This window comes from Pelophylax lessonae (assembly GCF_965119305.1).
Source record: "Pelophylax lessonae genome assembly, chromosome: 6".
NCBI classification, from domain to species: domain Eukaryota; kingdom Metazoa; phylum Chordata; class Amphibia; order Anura; family Ranidae; genus Pelophylax; species Pelophylax lessonae.
In genome coordinates this window covers 40,187,500-40,202,613 of record NC_138773.1, presented here as the reverse complement: position 1 = coordinate 40,202,613, position 15,114 = coordinate 40,187,500, and the positions used below count along the sequence as shown (strand labels likewise).

At 45.6% G+C, this 15,114-nt stretch overlaps 1 protein-coding gene across 1 annotated transcript in view; it reads right to left on the bottom strand.

Annotated features, from left to right (window-relative positions):
- Nucleotides 1-554: 554 nt before the first annotated feature.
- The window catches only part of LOC309558541 (uncharacterized protein), a gene marked incomplete at its 3' end in the record, with an annotated part of 63,463 nt that continues 48,903 nt past the window's right edge, over nt 555-15,114 (bottom strand). The window contains exons 5-6 of the mRNA XM_082261620.1: nt 5,303-5,632; nt 555-1,081 (exon numbers count right to left, since the gene is read on the bottom strand). Of these exons, the coding sequence (XP_082117746.1) occupies nt 555-1,081; nt 5,303-5,632 (857 nt within the window). The remainder of the gene's footprint in view (nt 1,082-5,302; nt 5,633-15,114) is intronic.

Here is a 15,114-nt window from a genome sequence, read left to right as displayed (position 1 = left end):
AAAAAAAATATCGGAGTAGAGGTATTGAAATCTTTGAAAAAATGTAGTGAAGTAAAAGTGGAAGTAGGAGAAAAAAATTCTACTCTAGGAAAGTACAGATACCGCCTTTCGGTACTTAAGTACAGTAGTGAAGTAGTTCTACTTAGTTACTATACATCTCTGCTCATAAAGATTACTGGATTTGTCCTCTTGATCTGTCACTGATGTTGACAAAAGAGCGACCCCTCTGAAAGGCAGTGTTAGTGTCTATTTCTTTTGTAGATTATTGACCTGCTTAACTTTGATCACCTTTGTGTCTTTTCTCCATCCTCATCAAAAATGCTCCTGAATCTTATTTCATATGAGGAATGGGGGGAATTTTGGGTGAGGTCCTTTACATCCATGTTATCAAGAATAGTGGGTTCCTGTTTTTCGCCTACCTCCAATTGATGGGAGGAAATGTCTATTGGTAAGATAGTTTCAAAGAGTTCTTCTTGGTTGGGTTTTACACTTCCTACACTTTGATCTTCTTTATGTTCCTTCTTCCTAGACAATTTCCCTCAATGTTCTTCTGCTTATGAGGAATCAGGGGAATTTTGTGTCACGTCCTTTATATCCATGTTATCAAGAAAAGCAAATTCCTCTGGATCACCTCCCTCCAATTTAGGGGAGGAATTGGCTGTTGGTAAGCCGGTGTGGATGGGTTCTGAATTGGGTGTTTGACTTCCTAGACTTTGATCTTCTTTATGGTCTTTTCCCATCTTCATAGAGGAGTCTTCTATATTCCCTTCTGAAGATGTGAAAGGGTTTTGTTTAAGGTTTTTTTCCTCCATGTTATCAAGATTAGTGAATGGCTCCTGATCATCTGGCTCTAGTTCGGAGGAAGAACTAGTGGATGCTAAGTCCGTGTCAATGTTGTCTTTCTTCTCCAACTTCACAGGACACTGTGGTTGCTCTTCATAACTTTCTTTTAAGGTTTCATTTTCTGGTTTGCATGTTTTTTGTTGGTCAGATGATTGAGGCTTGTTTTCTGCAAAAATGTGTGCTGTATGAGATTCTGTACATTGGTCCTTTCCTTCCTGAAGTGAAGCCTGGTTCTTTCCTGCAAAGATTTAAAAATAATTAAAGTATATACGAACACATAGGATAACATTTAAAATGCCTTCAAGTTTTTTTTTTTGCATTCACAGCAGTAAAGTAAAAAAAATGTAATTTTTTGATAATGATTGTAAAGTTATCACCTGATCGCTCAGTGCAGTATCTCAGGGCTCTGTGGGTTAGGGGTGGAGACTCCTTGTGATGAAAGACAGCTTCCTCCAAAGTCACATATCAAAACAGCTTGTTTGACTGCTCTGGTGTCTGCATACTATAGGCAGATGGGAGCAGCTCTCAATCACTATGGACTAGGAGCATATCACTGAACTAAGGGATTGCCACTGGTCTATGGGCTTGTCATAAAGGACAGCAGGCTCCCTATGCTTACGCATGGCATCCTGTATTCCCTGTGATAGATTGACAACACACGTCTATCCTTGCTACCATTGATACCATTGTAAGTAATGGCAAAAAAAGAGCAGAAAGCAGATAAGCACACAGATGAGCAGGAGCATCAGATGTCGGAACACACCCTTCCCCCAAAAAAGCAAATTAAATATAAAACAGTTTTTGACTGACTTAAAGCGGAGTTCCGGCCATGAAAAAACATTTTCAATAAAAATTCTGTCTCCAAAAGCAGCTGGAGCGGAGCTGCACTGCAGAGGTCCCCATCCTGTACAGGAGTACAGAAGTTTAGGAGGTAAAGTCAAGTGCATGTTTGAGTCCACGCCATGTGCATGGCAAGGTTCCATGCTGCTACCAGGATTGGTAGTGGGAAAGCGCTGGACAGGTGGCTGTGGTAAGTGTTCGGTATGGCCCATCTAATTGCAAGATACAGTGGGATAATGTACATTCATGCAGGGACCTGAGAGTAACTGGAGAACAGTTATAGTGCAAGTGTACACAGGGTATTGGTCATTTCTAAAGTCAGAGGCGCGCCTTAAGGTTGAGTATTCCCTGAGGGCAACCTCAGCCTTTCCCCAGGACACTGATGAAATGGCACTAAAGCAAAAGGTATCCCATGTGTAGGAGAGTGATCCTGTTACAGGTGCCTAGCATAGCCCAGAAGAACCCATACTGGGGTAGGCCTCCTATGTGGCCCACACTTGGTGCCCAACGAGAATGGGAACATGGAGGAAGTAGCACCCACCTACCCCTACATGCACGCAGCAGCAGGGATTTCAGATCCATAAATTCTGTTCTTTGATTTTCCTGTGAACTGTTTGGACTGCTTTTGTACTTGGCTTTTCTCTGTCTATCCTCATTGGCCTGTTAACTCTGCTTTTGGGAGCCTGTGCTCTGTGTCTGGAATCTGACCTGACCATCAGTCTGCTAATTTTTCTGCTGTCTTTAGTTTGGTATTCCAAATATATATTAGGCCCAAGGAGTAGTTATAAATGGTGCCACATCCCAAACACGAAATATATAAGGATGAATGGGGCAAAAAGGGACTTTAATGGCACAAAGTAAACACAATTTGAAATAGTCAAATATTTTATTAGAAACTCATTAAAATGTGCGTACATTTTTAATGAGTTTCTAACAAAATCTTTGACTGTTTTAAATTTTGTGCCGTTAAAGTCCCTTTTTGCCCTGTTCTTCCTTATATAGTTTGGTATTACAAACCATCAGCATTGCCAACCTACCAGATTTAAATTTACTGACATGACATCCAGAATTTACGGAAAGTGACGACAGCGACGATTCTGATGTCTCTTTCTGGCACATTGCTCCGTTGGAAATTCTGAAGAATCATTTGATATACTTCCCAAATTTATTTTAGTTTTGGTGATGAGTAGTTTGAAAATAATGAAGAATTTGATGAAACTACTCATTCTGCACCAAAACTAAAAAAAATTTGGGAAGTATATAAAATGATTCTTCAGATTGTGCCAGAAAGAGACATTAGAATCGTCGATGTCGTCACTTTCCGTACCTGATGACGAATTTTCCCACCAATCACTATTGCTCAGTTCTTCAAGTAACTCCATTTCTCTGTCGCTGTTTTCCAGTTCGTCAAAAGCGCTTTTGCGCAAAAAAAACGCTTTTTGGACGCCATGGTCGTTCTCTATTTTCCAGGCACAAAGAACTGGAAAAGCACAGGCAGGGCACTGGAAAAGTCACCAGGTGAAATCCTGTGGTGAAATGGCATGATACAGTGTAATCCGTTAGGATCACAGCTTTGTATCATGTAATTTAGTGTATTTACATTTTTTTAAATTGCTGCCCGTTTCACCCCCCTGCGTCGCGACGCTCGCAGGGAATGGAACCCGAAGACAGGTGCCAGCATCGCCTGAGCACAGAGCGGGAGGATGGCTGGAGGAAGGCAGGGGAGGACCGCGGGGGAATCGCAGGGGAAGGTGAGTTTTATTGTGGGGTAATCAGGAGTGTAGCTCAGGGTTACCGCTTTTGGTACACTATATTAACCCCGAGCCACACTCAGGGAGGTTATTATAATTTATGATTTCGTGTTTCAAACTTTATCATACCCGGGATGTCTGCTAGACTCTTGTTTGGACAGATTTAAGTGAGTTATTATTATTATTATTATTATTATACAGGATTTATATACCGCCAACAGTTTGCGCAGCACTTAACAAAATGAAGGCAGACATTTCAGTTACAATACAATTTGGAACAAAAGGAATCAGAGGGCCCTGCTCGTTAGAGCTTACAATCTAAAAGGGAGGGTCAATTGATACAAAAGGCAATAGCTGTGGGGGATGAGCTGATAAAGAAAGTGAAACAGTGTTATTAGTGAGTAGCCGGGTAGGCTTCTTTAAGGCCCCGTTCACACTGGGGCGATCCGACTTGCTGGGGCGACCTCATAGGTCACGGCACGCTGCTCGCACCGCGACCTCGGAGCGGCCGGCTCGGACTTCATAACATTCAAGTCTATGCAGGTCGCTCCGGGTCGCCCCAAAGAAGCTCCGGACCCTTTTTCTAAGTCGGAGCGACTTGTGTCGCTCCTATTAGAACGGGTCCGCAGCTTCTCAATGGCAGACGACCTACGGTGACCTGCCAGGCGACCAGGTCGCCTGACAGGTCGCCCCAGTGTGAACTGGGTCTTAAGAGAAGGGTTTTCAGGGATCGTCTAAAGATGGATAGATTAGGGTTATTCCTAAGAATTACAGGCCTAAAATATAAAACAACATATATCCATGCAAAACAATGTACCGCTTTTAGCACAAAAATTCAGACTGCCAGGGAAGTTAAAGTGACCATGTCACCACTGAAAAAAAAAAAAAAAAAATGGTCCTATTAAAGTGGAGTTCCGGCCACAAAAACATTTTTTCAATGAGCATACCCCCGGGACAGTCAGGGCTAGTACATTCCATAATGGCTAGCCTCTGATCTGTCTCGGGTTGCACTTACCTGCAAGAAGAAATACTCACTTTTAAAATTTCTTCTCCAGCGTTGCCATCTCTGTTGTGGGCAGCTGAAGCCGGCGCGATCCTCTTCCGTGTCTTCTTCTCCCAGAATGCGCCTGCACCGGCCCCTCTCGTCACTTCCGCTGCGGCGCCTCATTCCTCCACAGCTTCTGGGCATGCCCAGAAGCTGTTTATCGGGGAATGCGGCGTCACACCGGAACTGACGTCGGGGCCGGTGCCGTCGCATTGATTCCTGGGAGCGATGACGTTCAGCTCCCAGGAATCATTGCAAACCGGAAGTGACGGCGCAGGCCGTGGCCACCAAGGGAGGAAGTGGAAGAAAGGTGAGTATATTTTTCTACAATAACAAGGTAAGTAAAAAAAAAAAAAATCCTAACTATCCATTTCTGTTTCAGGTGAGGAAAAGCAAGCGGATGGCCACAAAATCGATTATGTCGATTTTGTGGCCGGAACTCCGCTTTAAACAAACAGGCATTTTATTTACTTTCTCAGTGGCCTGCATCTTAAAACTCCACAGTGCCTGACGCATTCCAAATTTTCAGGTATGTTAATATCTCCTCCTCCTACTGCACCCAGTATTTCTCCCACCAGCTCATACCCCACTATGTTCAAATGCATGCTTGCGATGGCTGGAGAATAGTGTAGCAGCGGCATTTTAGACGCTCTCCAAAAGTTCATTATATTTCCTCTTCCTTTACAGGGTGGCTTTTTTTGTACTGTAAGTGACCTTTTGGTTAATACAAAATTGCTTTATAATGACCCAAGTATTACTTCTGCATGATGTTTCCATACAACCACACTACAGGATTTCTATAAAATAGGTTGGTTTTACTCACCTGTGATATGTATTGGTCCTGTACTTTTCTTTATGAGAGGCCGTGCACCTGGAAGTTGTACTCTGAACTCGTATTCTGATTCATCATCTGACATCCAGACAGCTGGCAAATTTAGTTTCGCTATGTAGGTGTTTTGGTCATTAGATGTTTTGTCTCTTTCTACAGGTAAGCTGTTATATACATCTACTATTTTGTTTTCTCGCATTTTACACGCTGTCACTTTGTGTAAATGCTCCATAAAATTGTAGATTGTGCACTTCAGGGTGGCAGGTTCTCCTTCAATCAGTTCTGGTACCATTATTTCTCCAATTTCTGGATCAGGCAGCTTTTCTGTAGAAGTTTAGACTCAATGTCAGTGTATGGAATAACACAAAAAAACAAAAATACACTGCAACATTCAAACAATCTAAAATCAATTAGGAATTGTAAATCTTGCACCATAACAAGGATATGATCAGTACTACCTACATATGTATGGTATGGTTGTGCAACTCTATCCACTTCTGGACTGGAAGGATTTGCCCCCTTAATGACCAGGCCATTTTCTGCGATTCTGCACTGTGTTATTTTAACAGAAAATTGCGTGGTCGTGCAGCGCTGTACCAAAATAAAATTGATGTCCTTTTTTTCCCACAAATAGAGCTTTCTTTTGGTGGTATTTGGTCACCTCTGCGTTTTTTCTTTTTTGTGCTATAAACAAAAAAAGTGTGACAATTGTGAAAAAAAAAAAACAATATTTTTTATTTTCGGCTATATAACATTCCCAAATTCAAAAAATAAAAAAATCAAATTTTTTTCATCATTTTAGGCCAATTTGTTTTCTGCTACATAAATCGCAATAAGTGTATTTTGATTGGTTTGCGCAAAAGTTATCGTGTCTACAAACTAGGGGAAAGATTTATGTCATTTTTATTTATTTTTTATTTTTTACTAGTAATGGCGGCGATCTGCAATTTTTTAGCGGGACTGCGACATATATATATATATATATAAGTGATCGACCGATTATCGGCAACACCGATATATTGGTGGCCGATATGCACTTTCACCGATATATAGGAATCGGCCCCTGAGGTTACCGATATTGCCGATATTTTGCGAAAGTGCTTGTACCGGAGTGATGCCTGCAGCTAGAGGCATCACCCCAGTACCGACGGTCGGCTATCTTGTAATGACAACCTGATGCAGCTGAGAAGCCACTCAGCTGTCATTCCAAGGAGCGGGAGGGGACGCCCCCCCCTCCCGCCGCCTTCCGTGGCTCGCTCGGGTCTCCCGTCCCACCGGGGGACCCGGGAATCCAACCTGCAGGGCCGCCGAAGAGAAGATCCGATCAAAGCCGCATTCGGCTCTGACTGGGTCTCCATTTTTTTAATTTGGCGCCGAGTACCCGGAAGTGATGTCATGACATAACATCACTTCCGGGTACTGGCAGCGCCAAATTCAAAAATCTTACAGCATTTAAAAACAGCTAAACTTGGCGTTTTGAATGCTTCTAAGTGCAGAGGAGGGTTTGAGGTCTTTTAGACCCCCAGATCCCTTCATCACTGTATCTATAAACATTTAAAAGAAATGTTTTAATGTCCGAACATATCGGCCAATATCGGCTGATACCGATATCTGATGACCAAAGTATCAGTATCGGCGTTAAAAAAAACAATATTGGTAGATCAATAATATATATATATATATATATATATATATATATATATATATATATATATTGTGACAGGAAGTCAGGTAAATCTGTGAGTGTTGTCACAGACAGGAGATACATGTCTGCTTGGTTTAGACAATTCACCAATTACTATAGGGTGTCGGCTGCAGAGGTAGCCAGCAGGAAGGTGTAAGGAAGTTGAAAAACCTTCAGCTATTCAGAATGAGGAAATTAAGGCCTCTATAATTTGTCCAGAGAAAGTCTATTGATTGCTGCCTCCTGACGCTGTGTGAGTAGAGGAGGACAGTCAGATGTATGCCTCCTGAAGCTGTGTGAGAATAGGAGAGGAATGCCTCCTGAAGCGATGTGCGCTGAGGAGGGTAAAAAGACTGAAGACTTCTCAAGGTGAGGTCATGGATTGTTTCTATGTGAAGAGAAAAGGGACATTTTCTGTGTGAAGAGAAAATAAATGGACTATTGATGGTCTGCTGTATGATCAGCCAAGTCTGCCCAACAGTAGGTTGGGGACAGACTCCCTAGGTAGGTTCCTGTGTGTGAAGGTAGCCGCCCACAGTGGCAAGGATTTATTTTGTGTTTTATTTTTATTTTTGATGTTTTTGATGCTTGCACTTGTGTGAAGAAAATTGCAAGAATAAAACCATACACTGTTGTTTTCAACCACTTCTCGGCTATCTCCCTGTGTAACGAACCCCCCCAAGGGGTCATCCACACCCGTCACCGAGCTAATCCCTCACAATATATATATAATACTATACAGTGGGTAAAATAAGAATTGAACATGTCACCATTTGTTTTTTTACGTAAATATATATTTCTAAAGGTGCTATTAGCATTAAATTTTCACCACATGTCAGTAACAACCCATGTAAGTGATACATACAAAGAAACCAAAACAAATACATTGAAAAATGGAATGGCACAGGGAAAAATTATTGATCACATGAAGAAAAGGAGGTGCAAAAAGGCATGAAAAGCCAAGACACCAGCTGAAATATATCAGTAATTAGAAAGCAATCCTGCCCCTTGTCAGTGCAAATTAATATCAGTTGGTTCAGTCTCAACTGATGGTCTATAAAAAAAGGTGTCTCATTTTAGGGATGATCGAACTCTTGAAAAGTTCGGTTCGACCAGAACACCCGAATTTCCCGAAAGTTCGGTTCAAATTCCTGGACCCATTGAAATCAATGGGATCCAAACTTCGGGAATCAAAAAACACAATTATGAAGCCCTAAAACCTAATAAATGCCCCTTAAAGTGTCTAGGGTTCTGGGTCATGCCCCAGGGACTATGAATCAGGCAAAAAAAGTTCTTAAAAATTGTCGTTTTTGATAGACAGCCAATTATTGAAAAAAAAAAAAGAGATTTCTTTGGATTTAGTGTCTGTGGGGTCTAAAAAGTGTACCTGTGAAGTTTCAGCTCTGTAGCACATCCAGAACCAGAATTATAGACATGCAGAACCTTCAAAAATGACTTTTTTTCTTAACCGCGCCTTTATTTTGCTCCTAATCAACGGCACAGCCAATGTGTATGATGGGGACATAATGCAGTGCACTGGGAACAAGATTAGAGTTTTTTTTGGAAAAAGGTGCTGTCTCTTTAAATGTGGATATAATTAACGGGTGTATTTTCACAATGGGGCTATTATTACCAAATGTTTTCAAGAAGTCAAAAGATGTATGTAGATGCACTTTATTTCATGTAAAATGGTGTTTGGTGCACTTTAACCACTTGCCGACCGCCGCACGACTATCTACGGCGGCGGTCAGCCCCTCACAGGCAAAGTGACGTAGGTCTACTTCGCCCGCCTGTGAGGGTTTAGGGAGCGAGCGCGCGCCGCCGGAGGCGCGCTCCCGCTCCCGCGTGGTCACGGACCCCCCCCGCGCGTGTGACCGGCGGACCCGATCGCCGCCGGCCACTCTGCGATCGGCGGGGGAGAGGGAGAAAGTCAGGCAGCTTGTGTAAACAAGCTGCCTGTCATTCTCCTCTCTGTATGAGAGATGATCACATGGATCTACTATGTAGATCCATTGATCACTCTGCATACAGTTGAAGCCCCAGCCAATCACAGTTAGAAGCACGCCCCTAGGGACACACACAGCCCCTCCCTCTCAAATAAAGTTAACCCCTTCACTACCAGTGTATTTTTACAGTAACAGTGCATATATATAGCACTGATTACTGTAGAAATGTCACTGGTAACCCCAAAAGTGTCAAAAATGTCAGTCAGGGGTCCGATCTGTCCGCCGCATTGTCGCAGTACCGCAAAAAAAAAATCGCAGATCGCCGCCATTACGCGTTAAAAAAAAAAACAACAAAAATGACAAAAATCTTTCCCTTTGTTAGTAAACGCAATAACTTTTGCGCAAACCAATCAAAATACGCTTTTTGCGATTTTTTTTACCAAACATAGGTAGCATAAAACAAATTGTCCGAAAATATTAAAAAATTTTGATTTTTACATTTATTTTTGGGGGAATTTCATATAAAAAAAAGGGAAAAATATTGCTATTTTTGCAAAATTTACGCTCTTTTTTTGTTTATAGCGCGTGATCAAAAAATCGCACAGGTGATCAAATACCGCCAAAAGAAAGCTCTGTTTGTGGGAAAAAAAGGACGCCAAATTCGTTTAGGTACAGTGTCGCACGACCGCGCAATTGTCCGTTAAAGTCACGCAGTGCCGAATCGCAAAATACCCCCTGGTCAGGAAGGGGGTAAAATCTTCCGGGGCTTAAGTGGTTAACTTGAATTCTCACAAGAAACAGACATATATGCACGGATACATTGAGGGTTAGGGGTAGGGGCCACAATGTAGTGCACAGTGAACAAGATTAGAGATGTTTTGGATGAATTCTGTTGTCTCTTGACTTTAAATAGAAGTAAAGGATGCTTAAAAATTGGGCCTTTGGTGGTGCCGACGATGCCTTGACACCATAACCCTATGAAAGTTCTGGTCATGAAGGCAATAATTACCTTTGTAAGGAAAAAAATCTGTAAAACAGGTGCGCAAAAATTGTTGTTTGGGTGTTGGCGGAGCCCTACCACTGTAAGCCCAAAGAGCTGGTGTTGAAGTAGGCAAAAAAAATAAGAAGATGTGTACCTGTGGATCAGGTGAGCAAACATTGTGTTTTGGGTGTTGGCGGAGCCTCCCCACCATAAGCCCAAAGAGCTGGTTTTGAAGAAGGCGTACAAATTATGAAGGTGTGCACCTGTGGAACAGGTGCGCAAACATGGTATTTTTGGTGTTTGCGGAGCCTCCCCACCGTAAGCCCAAAGAGCTGGTGTTGCAGAAGGCCAAAAAAAAAAAATTAATCTTTTCTAGTGGAAACTAAAATGAGGTTCTGTGAACCTAAACAGAACGAGAGGAGGGTTGGAGGGTGGCACCCTGGTCCAGGCTTAAACTGAGGCTCAGCTGCCACATCGCAACGATAGACTAGTCTACAAGGTCTGCATCAGGTGCATCAAAGCTTGATATCCATGACTGATTCATTTTAATGAATGTCAAACGGTCGACTGAGTCGGTGGAGAGTCTCGTTCGATGGTCTGTGACGAATCCTCCTGCTGCGCTGAATGCCCGTTCCGATAGGACACTGGAAGCAGGGCAGGCCAACAACTCCATGGCATACTGGGCCAGTTCTGGCCAGTGGTCTAATCTTAAGACCCAGTATGCCAGTGGATCGGATTCCTCACATGAAAAGCCCTCTGTGTCACTTTGTGCCCTGACGTAATCGTCCACCATTTGATGCAGACGCTGTCGATGCGATGTGGCAGCTGAGAGGCCTGGGCGGTGAGGACTAAAAAAAGACCGAAAGGCATCCGTCGACCGCACGCCTTCTCCAACGCTCCTCTCGTGACCCGCAGTAGAGTCCATGGTAGGTTGTCCCCGCCCCTGCACCCTACGGAACTCTGAGAACATGTTCACCAGAATCCTCTTGAGACTGTTCTCAAGGGATTTGATCGTGTGGACTCTCTGGGTGGATGGGAAAAGCTCAGAGACTTTTGACTTGTACCGGTGGTCAAGTAGGGTGGATAACCAATAGTGGTCAGTCTCTTTAATGGCCTTGATTCTGGGGTCCTTTCGCAGGCTCTGAAGCATGATGTTTGCCATGCGTCGCAAATTTGCAAAGGCCTGAGAAGCTGACTCCTCGGGGTCACTCAAAACGACATGATCTTGAACATACTCCTCCTCCTCCTCCCAGCCACGTACTACTCCAAAGTGTCCCAGAGGGAGTCAAACTAGGCCTTGCAGATTGCCACATGTCTTCCTCCTCCTCCTCAAAGCCTGCAAAAGTTCCCGAAGAATCGTCGTCCTCCTCCTCCTCTTCCACCCCTGGATCCTGCTCGTGCCTCTGGGAGCTAGGCATGAAGGGGTCAGGATAAAGGGGGCCTTGAGAGGCAAGAAAGTCCTTCTCTTCCTCCTGCTGCTCTGCCTCCAGTGCCCTGTCCATAATGCCATGCAGAGTGTGCTCCAACAAAAACAGTACCGGTAGGGTGTCACTGATGCATGCGCTGTCCTGGCTGACCATCCTTGTGGCCTCCTCAAATGGAGAGAGGACAGCACATGCATCCTTAATCAAAAGCCACTGCCGTAGCGAAAAAAAGCCCAGGTGCGCTGAGCCAGTGCTGGTGCCGTACTCGCAGAGATATTCATTGAGGGGCCTCTGCTGCGTGTACAGGCGCTGCAGCATAGCCAAGGTGGAGTTCCAGCTGGTGGGCATGTCAAAGACGAGGCGGTGTACCAGCAGGTGAAACTCGTGCTGCACTTCGGCTAAACGTGCAGTGGCACTGTACGACCGCCTAAAGTGACTGCACACCCTTCTTGCCATCCTTAGCACATCCTGCATTCCCGGGTACGAGTTCAAAAACCGCTGTATCACGAGATTCAGGACATGCATCAGGCATGGCACATGGGTTAACTTTCCCTGACGAAGGGCGGCCAGGAGGTTTGACCAGTGGCGGCCCGTGCATAGGGGGCGCCAGGGCGCCGCCCCCTACCCCTAAAAAAAAGAAAAAAAAATGACAAAGCGAACAAATAAAGTTTTACAAAAAAAAAATTGGGTTCGCCGGCCTCTGTAATGGAAGTGGTGGCTAGGGGGGGGGGGGGTTACGTCCCAGAAGAGGCGCCGATCGGCAGCCTTCTGGGGGCGTAACCCGAGCGCAAGTCCTTGCGATTGGACACCCCCACTTTCGGATATCCTGGCTGTGATTGGTCTAGTCTCCAGCCTGGACCAATCATCATCCAGGACATCCAATCCCTGACGTCACAATGGGGGCGGTGCCGGTGCGTGAGTCAGTCACTCACCGTCACCGCCGCTCGGAGGACGAGGGAGAAGCCGCTCTCCTTCCCGCCGCCGCCGCAGAGAGGACGGACTGGATCGAGAAGGGAAGAACCCGCCACCGCCGCCGCCAGGTAAGTGCATTAAATTGAAGGGAGCATGCACGCTGGTCTCTGCATTGATTGGGGGACAATGCTGTGGGCACTCTGCAATCATTGGGGTACAATGCTGTGGGCACTCTGCATTTATTGGGGTACAATGCTGTGGGCACTCTGCATTTATTGGGGTACAATGCTGTGGGCACTCTGCATTTATTGGGGTACAATGCTGTGGCACTCTGCAATCATTGGGGTACAATGCTGTGGGCACTCTGCATTTATTGGGGGACAATGCTGTGGGCACTCTGCATTTATTGGGGGACAATGCTGTGGCGCTCTGCATTTATTGGGGTACGATGCTGTGGCACTCTGCAATCATTGGGGTACGATGCTGTGGCACTCTGCAATCATTGGGGTACAATTCTGTGGCACTCTGCAATCATTGGGGTACAATGCTGTGGGCACTCTGCAATCATTGGGGTACAATTCTGTGGCACTCTGCAATCATTGGGGTACAATTCTGTGGGCACTCTGCAATCATTGGGGTACAATGCTGTGGGCACTCTGCAATCATTGGGGTACAATGCTGTGGGCACTCTGCAATCATTGGGGTACAATGCTGTGGGCATTCTGCAATCATTGGGGTACAATTCTGTGGCACTCTGCAATCATTGGGGTACAATTCTGTGGCACTCTGCAATCATTGGGGTACAATGCTGTGGCACTCTGCAATCATTGGGGTACAATGCTGTGGCACTCTGCAATCATTGAGGTACAATTCTGTGGCACTCTGTAATCATTGGGGTACAATTCTGTGGCACTCTGCAATCATTGGGGTACAATGCTGTGGGCACTCTGCAATCATTGGGGTACAATGCTGTGGGCACTCTGCATTTATTGGGGTACAATGCTGTGGGCACTCTGCAATCATTGGGGGACAATGCTGTGGGCACTCTGCAATCATTGGGGACAATGCTGTGGCGCTCTGCAGTGATTGGGGACAATGCTGTGGCGCTCTGCATTGAAAGGGGCATGCACGTTGAACTCTGCATTGTGGGGGCACAGCACAGTGTTCATTGCATTGAAGGGGGCACAGCACAGTGTTTATTGCATTGAAGGGGGCACAGCACAGTGTTCATTGCATTGAAGGGGGCACAGCACAGTGTTTATTGCATTGAAGGGGGCACAGCACAGTGTTTATTGCATTGAAGGGGGCACAGCACAGTGTTCATTGCATTGAAGGGGGCACAGCTTCAAAGTCACGCAATTTTTTTACTGCGTTTTTTGGCACGAAGCAATACCTATTACATTTTTCTTTTTGCGCCCCCCCCAAAAATTTTGAGCACCAGCCGCCACTGGGTTTGACCCATTATCGGAAACCACCATTCCTGGCTGCAGCTGGCGTGGTGTCAACCACCTCTGGGCCTGTGCCTGCAGAGCAGCAAGAATCTCAGGGGCAGTTTGCTGCCTGTCCCCTAGACACACAAGCTGCAGCACTGCGTGACACCTTTTGGCCTGAGACATAGAATAGCCCTTTGAACGATTACTTGGTACCTCATCATATTCAAAGGACCATTCTGCAGAGGAGGGCATGGAGGAGAATGAGGAGGAGGAGTAGGAGGGGGTAGAAGTGATCGATCTACCGGGATCAGCGACACCACCAGCTGTTTGCAGATGTGGGGGCAATACCGGCTGCAGCACCGAGCCCTGGCCACAATCCCTTCCGCTGGCAAGCATTGTCACCCAATGAGCAGTGACAGAAATGTACCGTCCCTGCCCATGTTTGCTTGACCAAGTGTCAGCCGTCAGGTGTATCTTACAACTGACTGACTTGGCCAGGGACGACACTACATTGCCTTCCACATGTTGGTATAGGGATGGCAGGGCCTTACGGGCAAAGTAATGCCGACTTGGCACCTGCCACTGTGGAACTGCATATTTTGCAAAGTCGCGGAAGGGAGCAGACTCTACCAGGTTAAATGGTAAGAGTTGCAGAGCCAGTAGTTTTGCCAGACTACTGTTTAGACGCTGGGCATGTGGGTGGCGGGGAGTAATACTTTTTTTTTTCTTTCCAGCATGTGTGGAATCAAAATTTGCCATCTAGATGTTACAGCTGGTGGTGTGCTGGAGGTAGATGCAACACTGCCTGCTATATCATCATCCCTGTCAGTGGAGGCTGCCAACAGGTGACGAGTGACTATAGCAGGGACAGATTGATGTGCAGGTGGAGCACGAGGAGGAGCGCGAGGAGGACTAGGAGGCCGTCTAACTGATCTTTGGCCCTTTTGCGGGTTTTTCAAGTGCTTCTGCCAACGGGCCAAGTTGGTGGGTTGTCAAATGCCTGGTTAGGCAGCTTGTACCCAAGTGGTTGACCTTTTTGCCACATTTTATTCCCTTATGACAAATCTTGCAGATCGTAACTGTTTGATCTGCATGAGATGTCTCAAAAAAGGCCCAGCAAGAAGAGGTTTGTATAGTGGCCCGGGAGACAACAGGTGCGGCCTTAGAGGGAGTGGGCAGTCTGCTCTCCCCTCTTGCTTGCTCTGCCTCCTCCTGAACCTCAGACCCAACATCAGACTCCATAAAGGAGTGAGCATCAGGCAAGAGTAGATGGCCGACCCTGTGGTCAAACAGCACAGCTGACTCCTCTGCGATGTCTGAAGTTGGGTCTAAGGGAGGACTTGAGGTGGACATGGACTCATCTTTGTTTGCTCTGCCAACTGCAGAAGACTGACCACTTTTCTCTGCCTGGGTCACTGTAGTTGC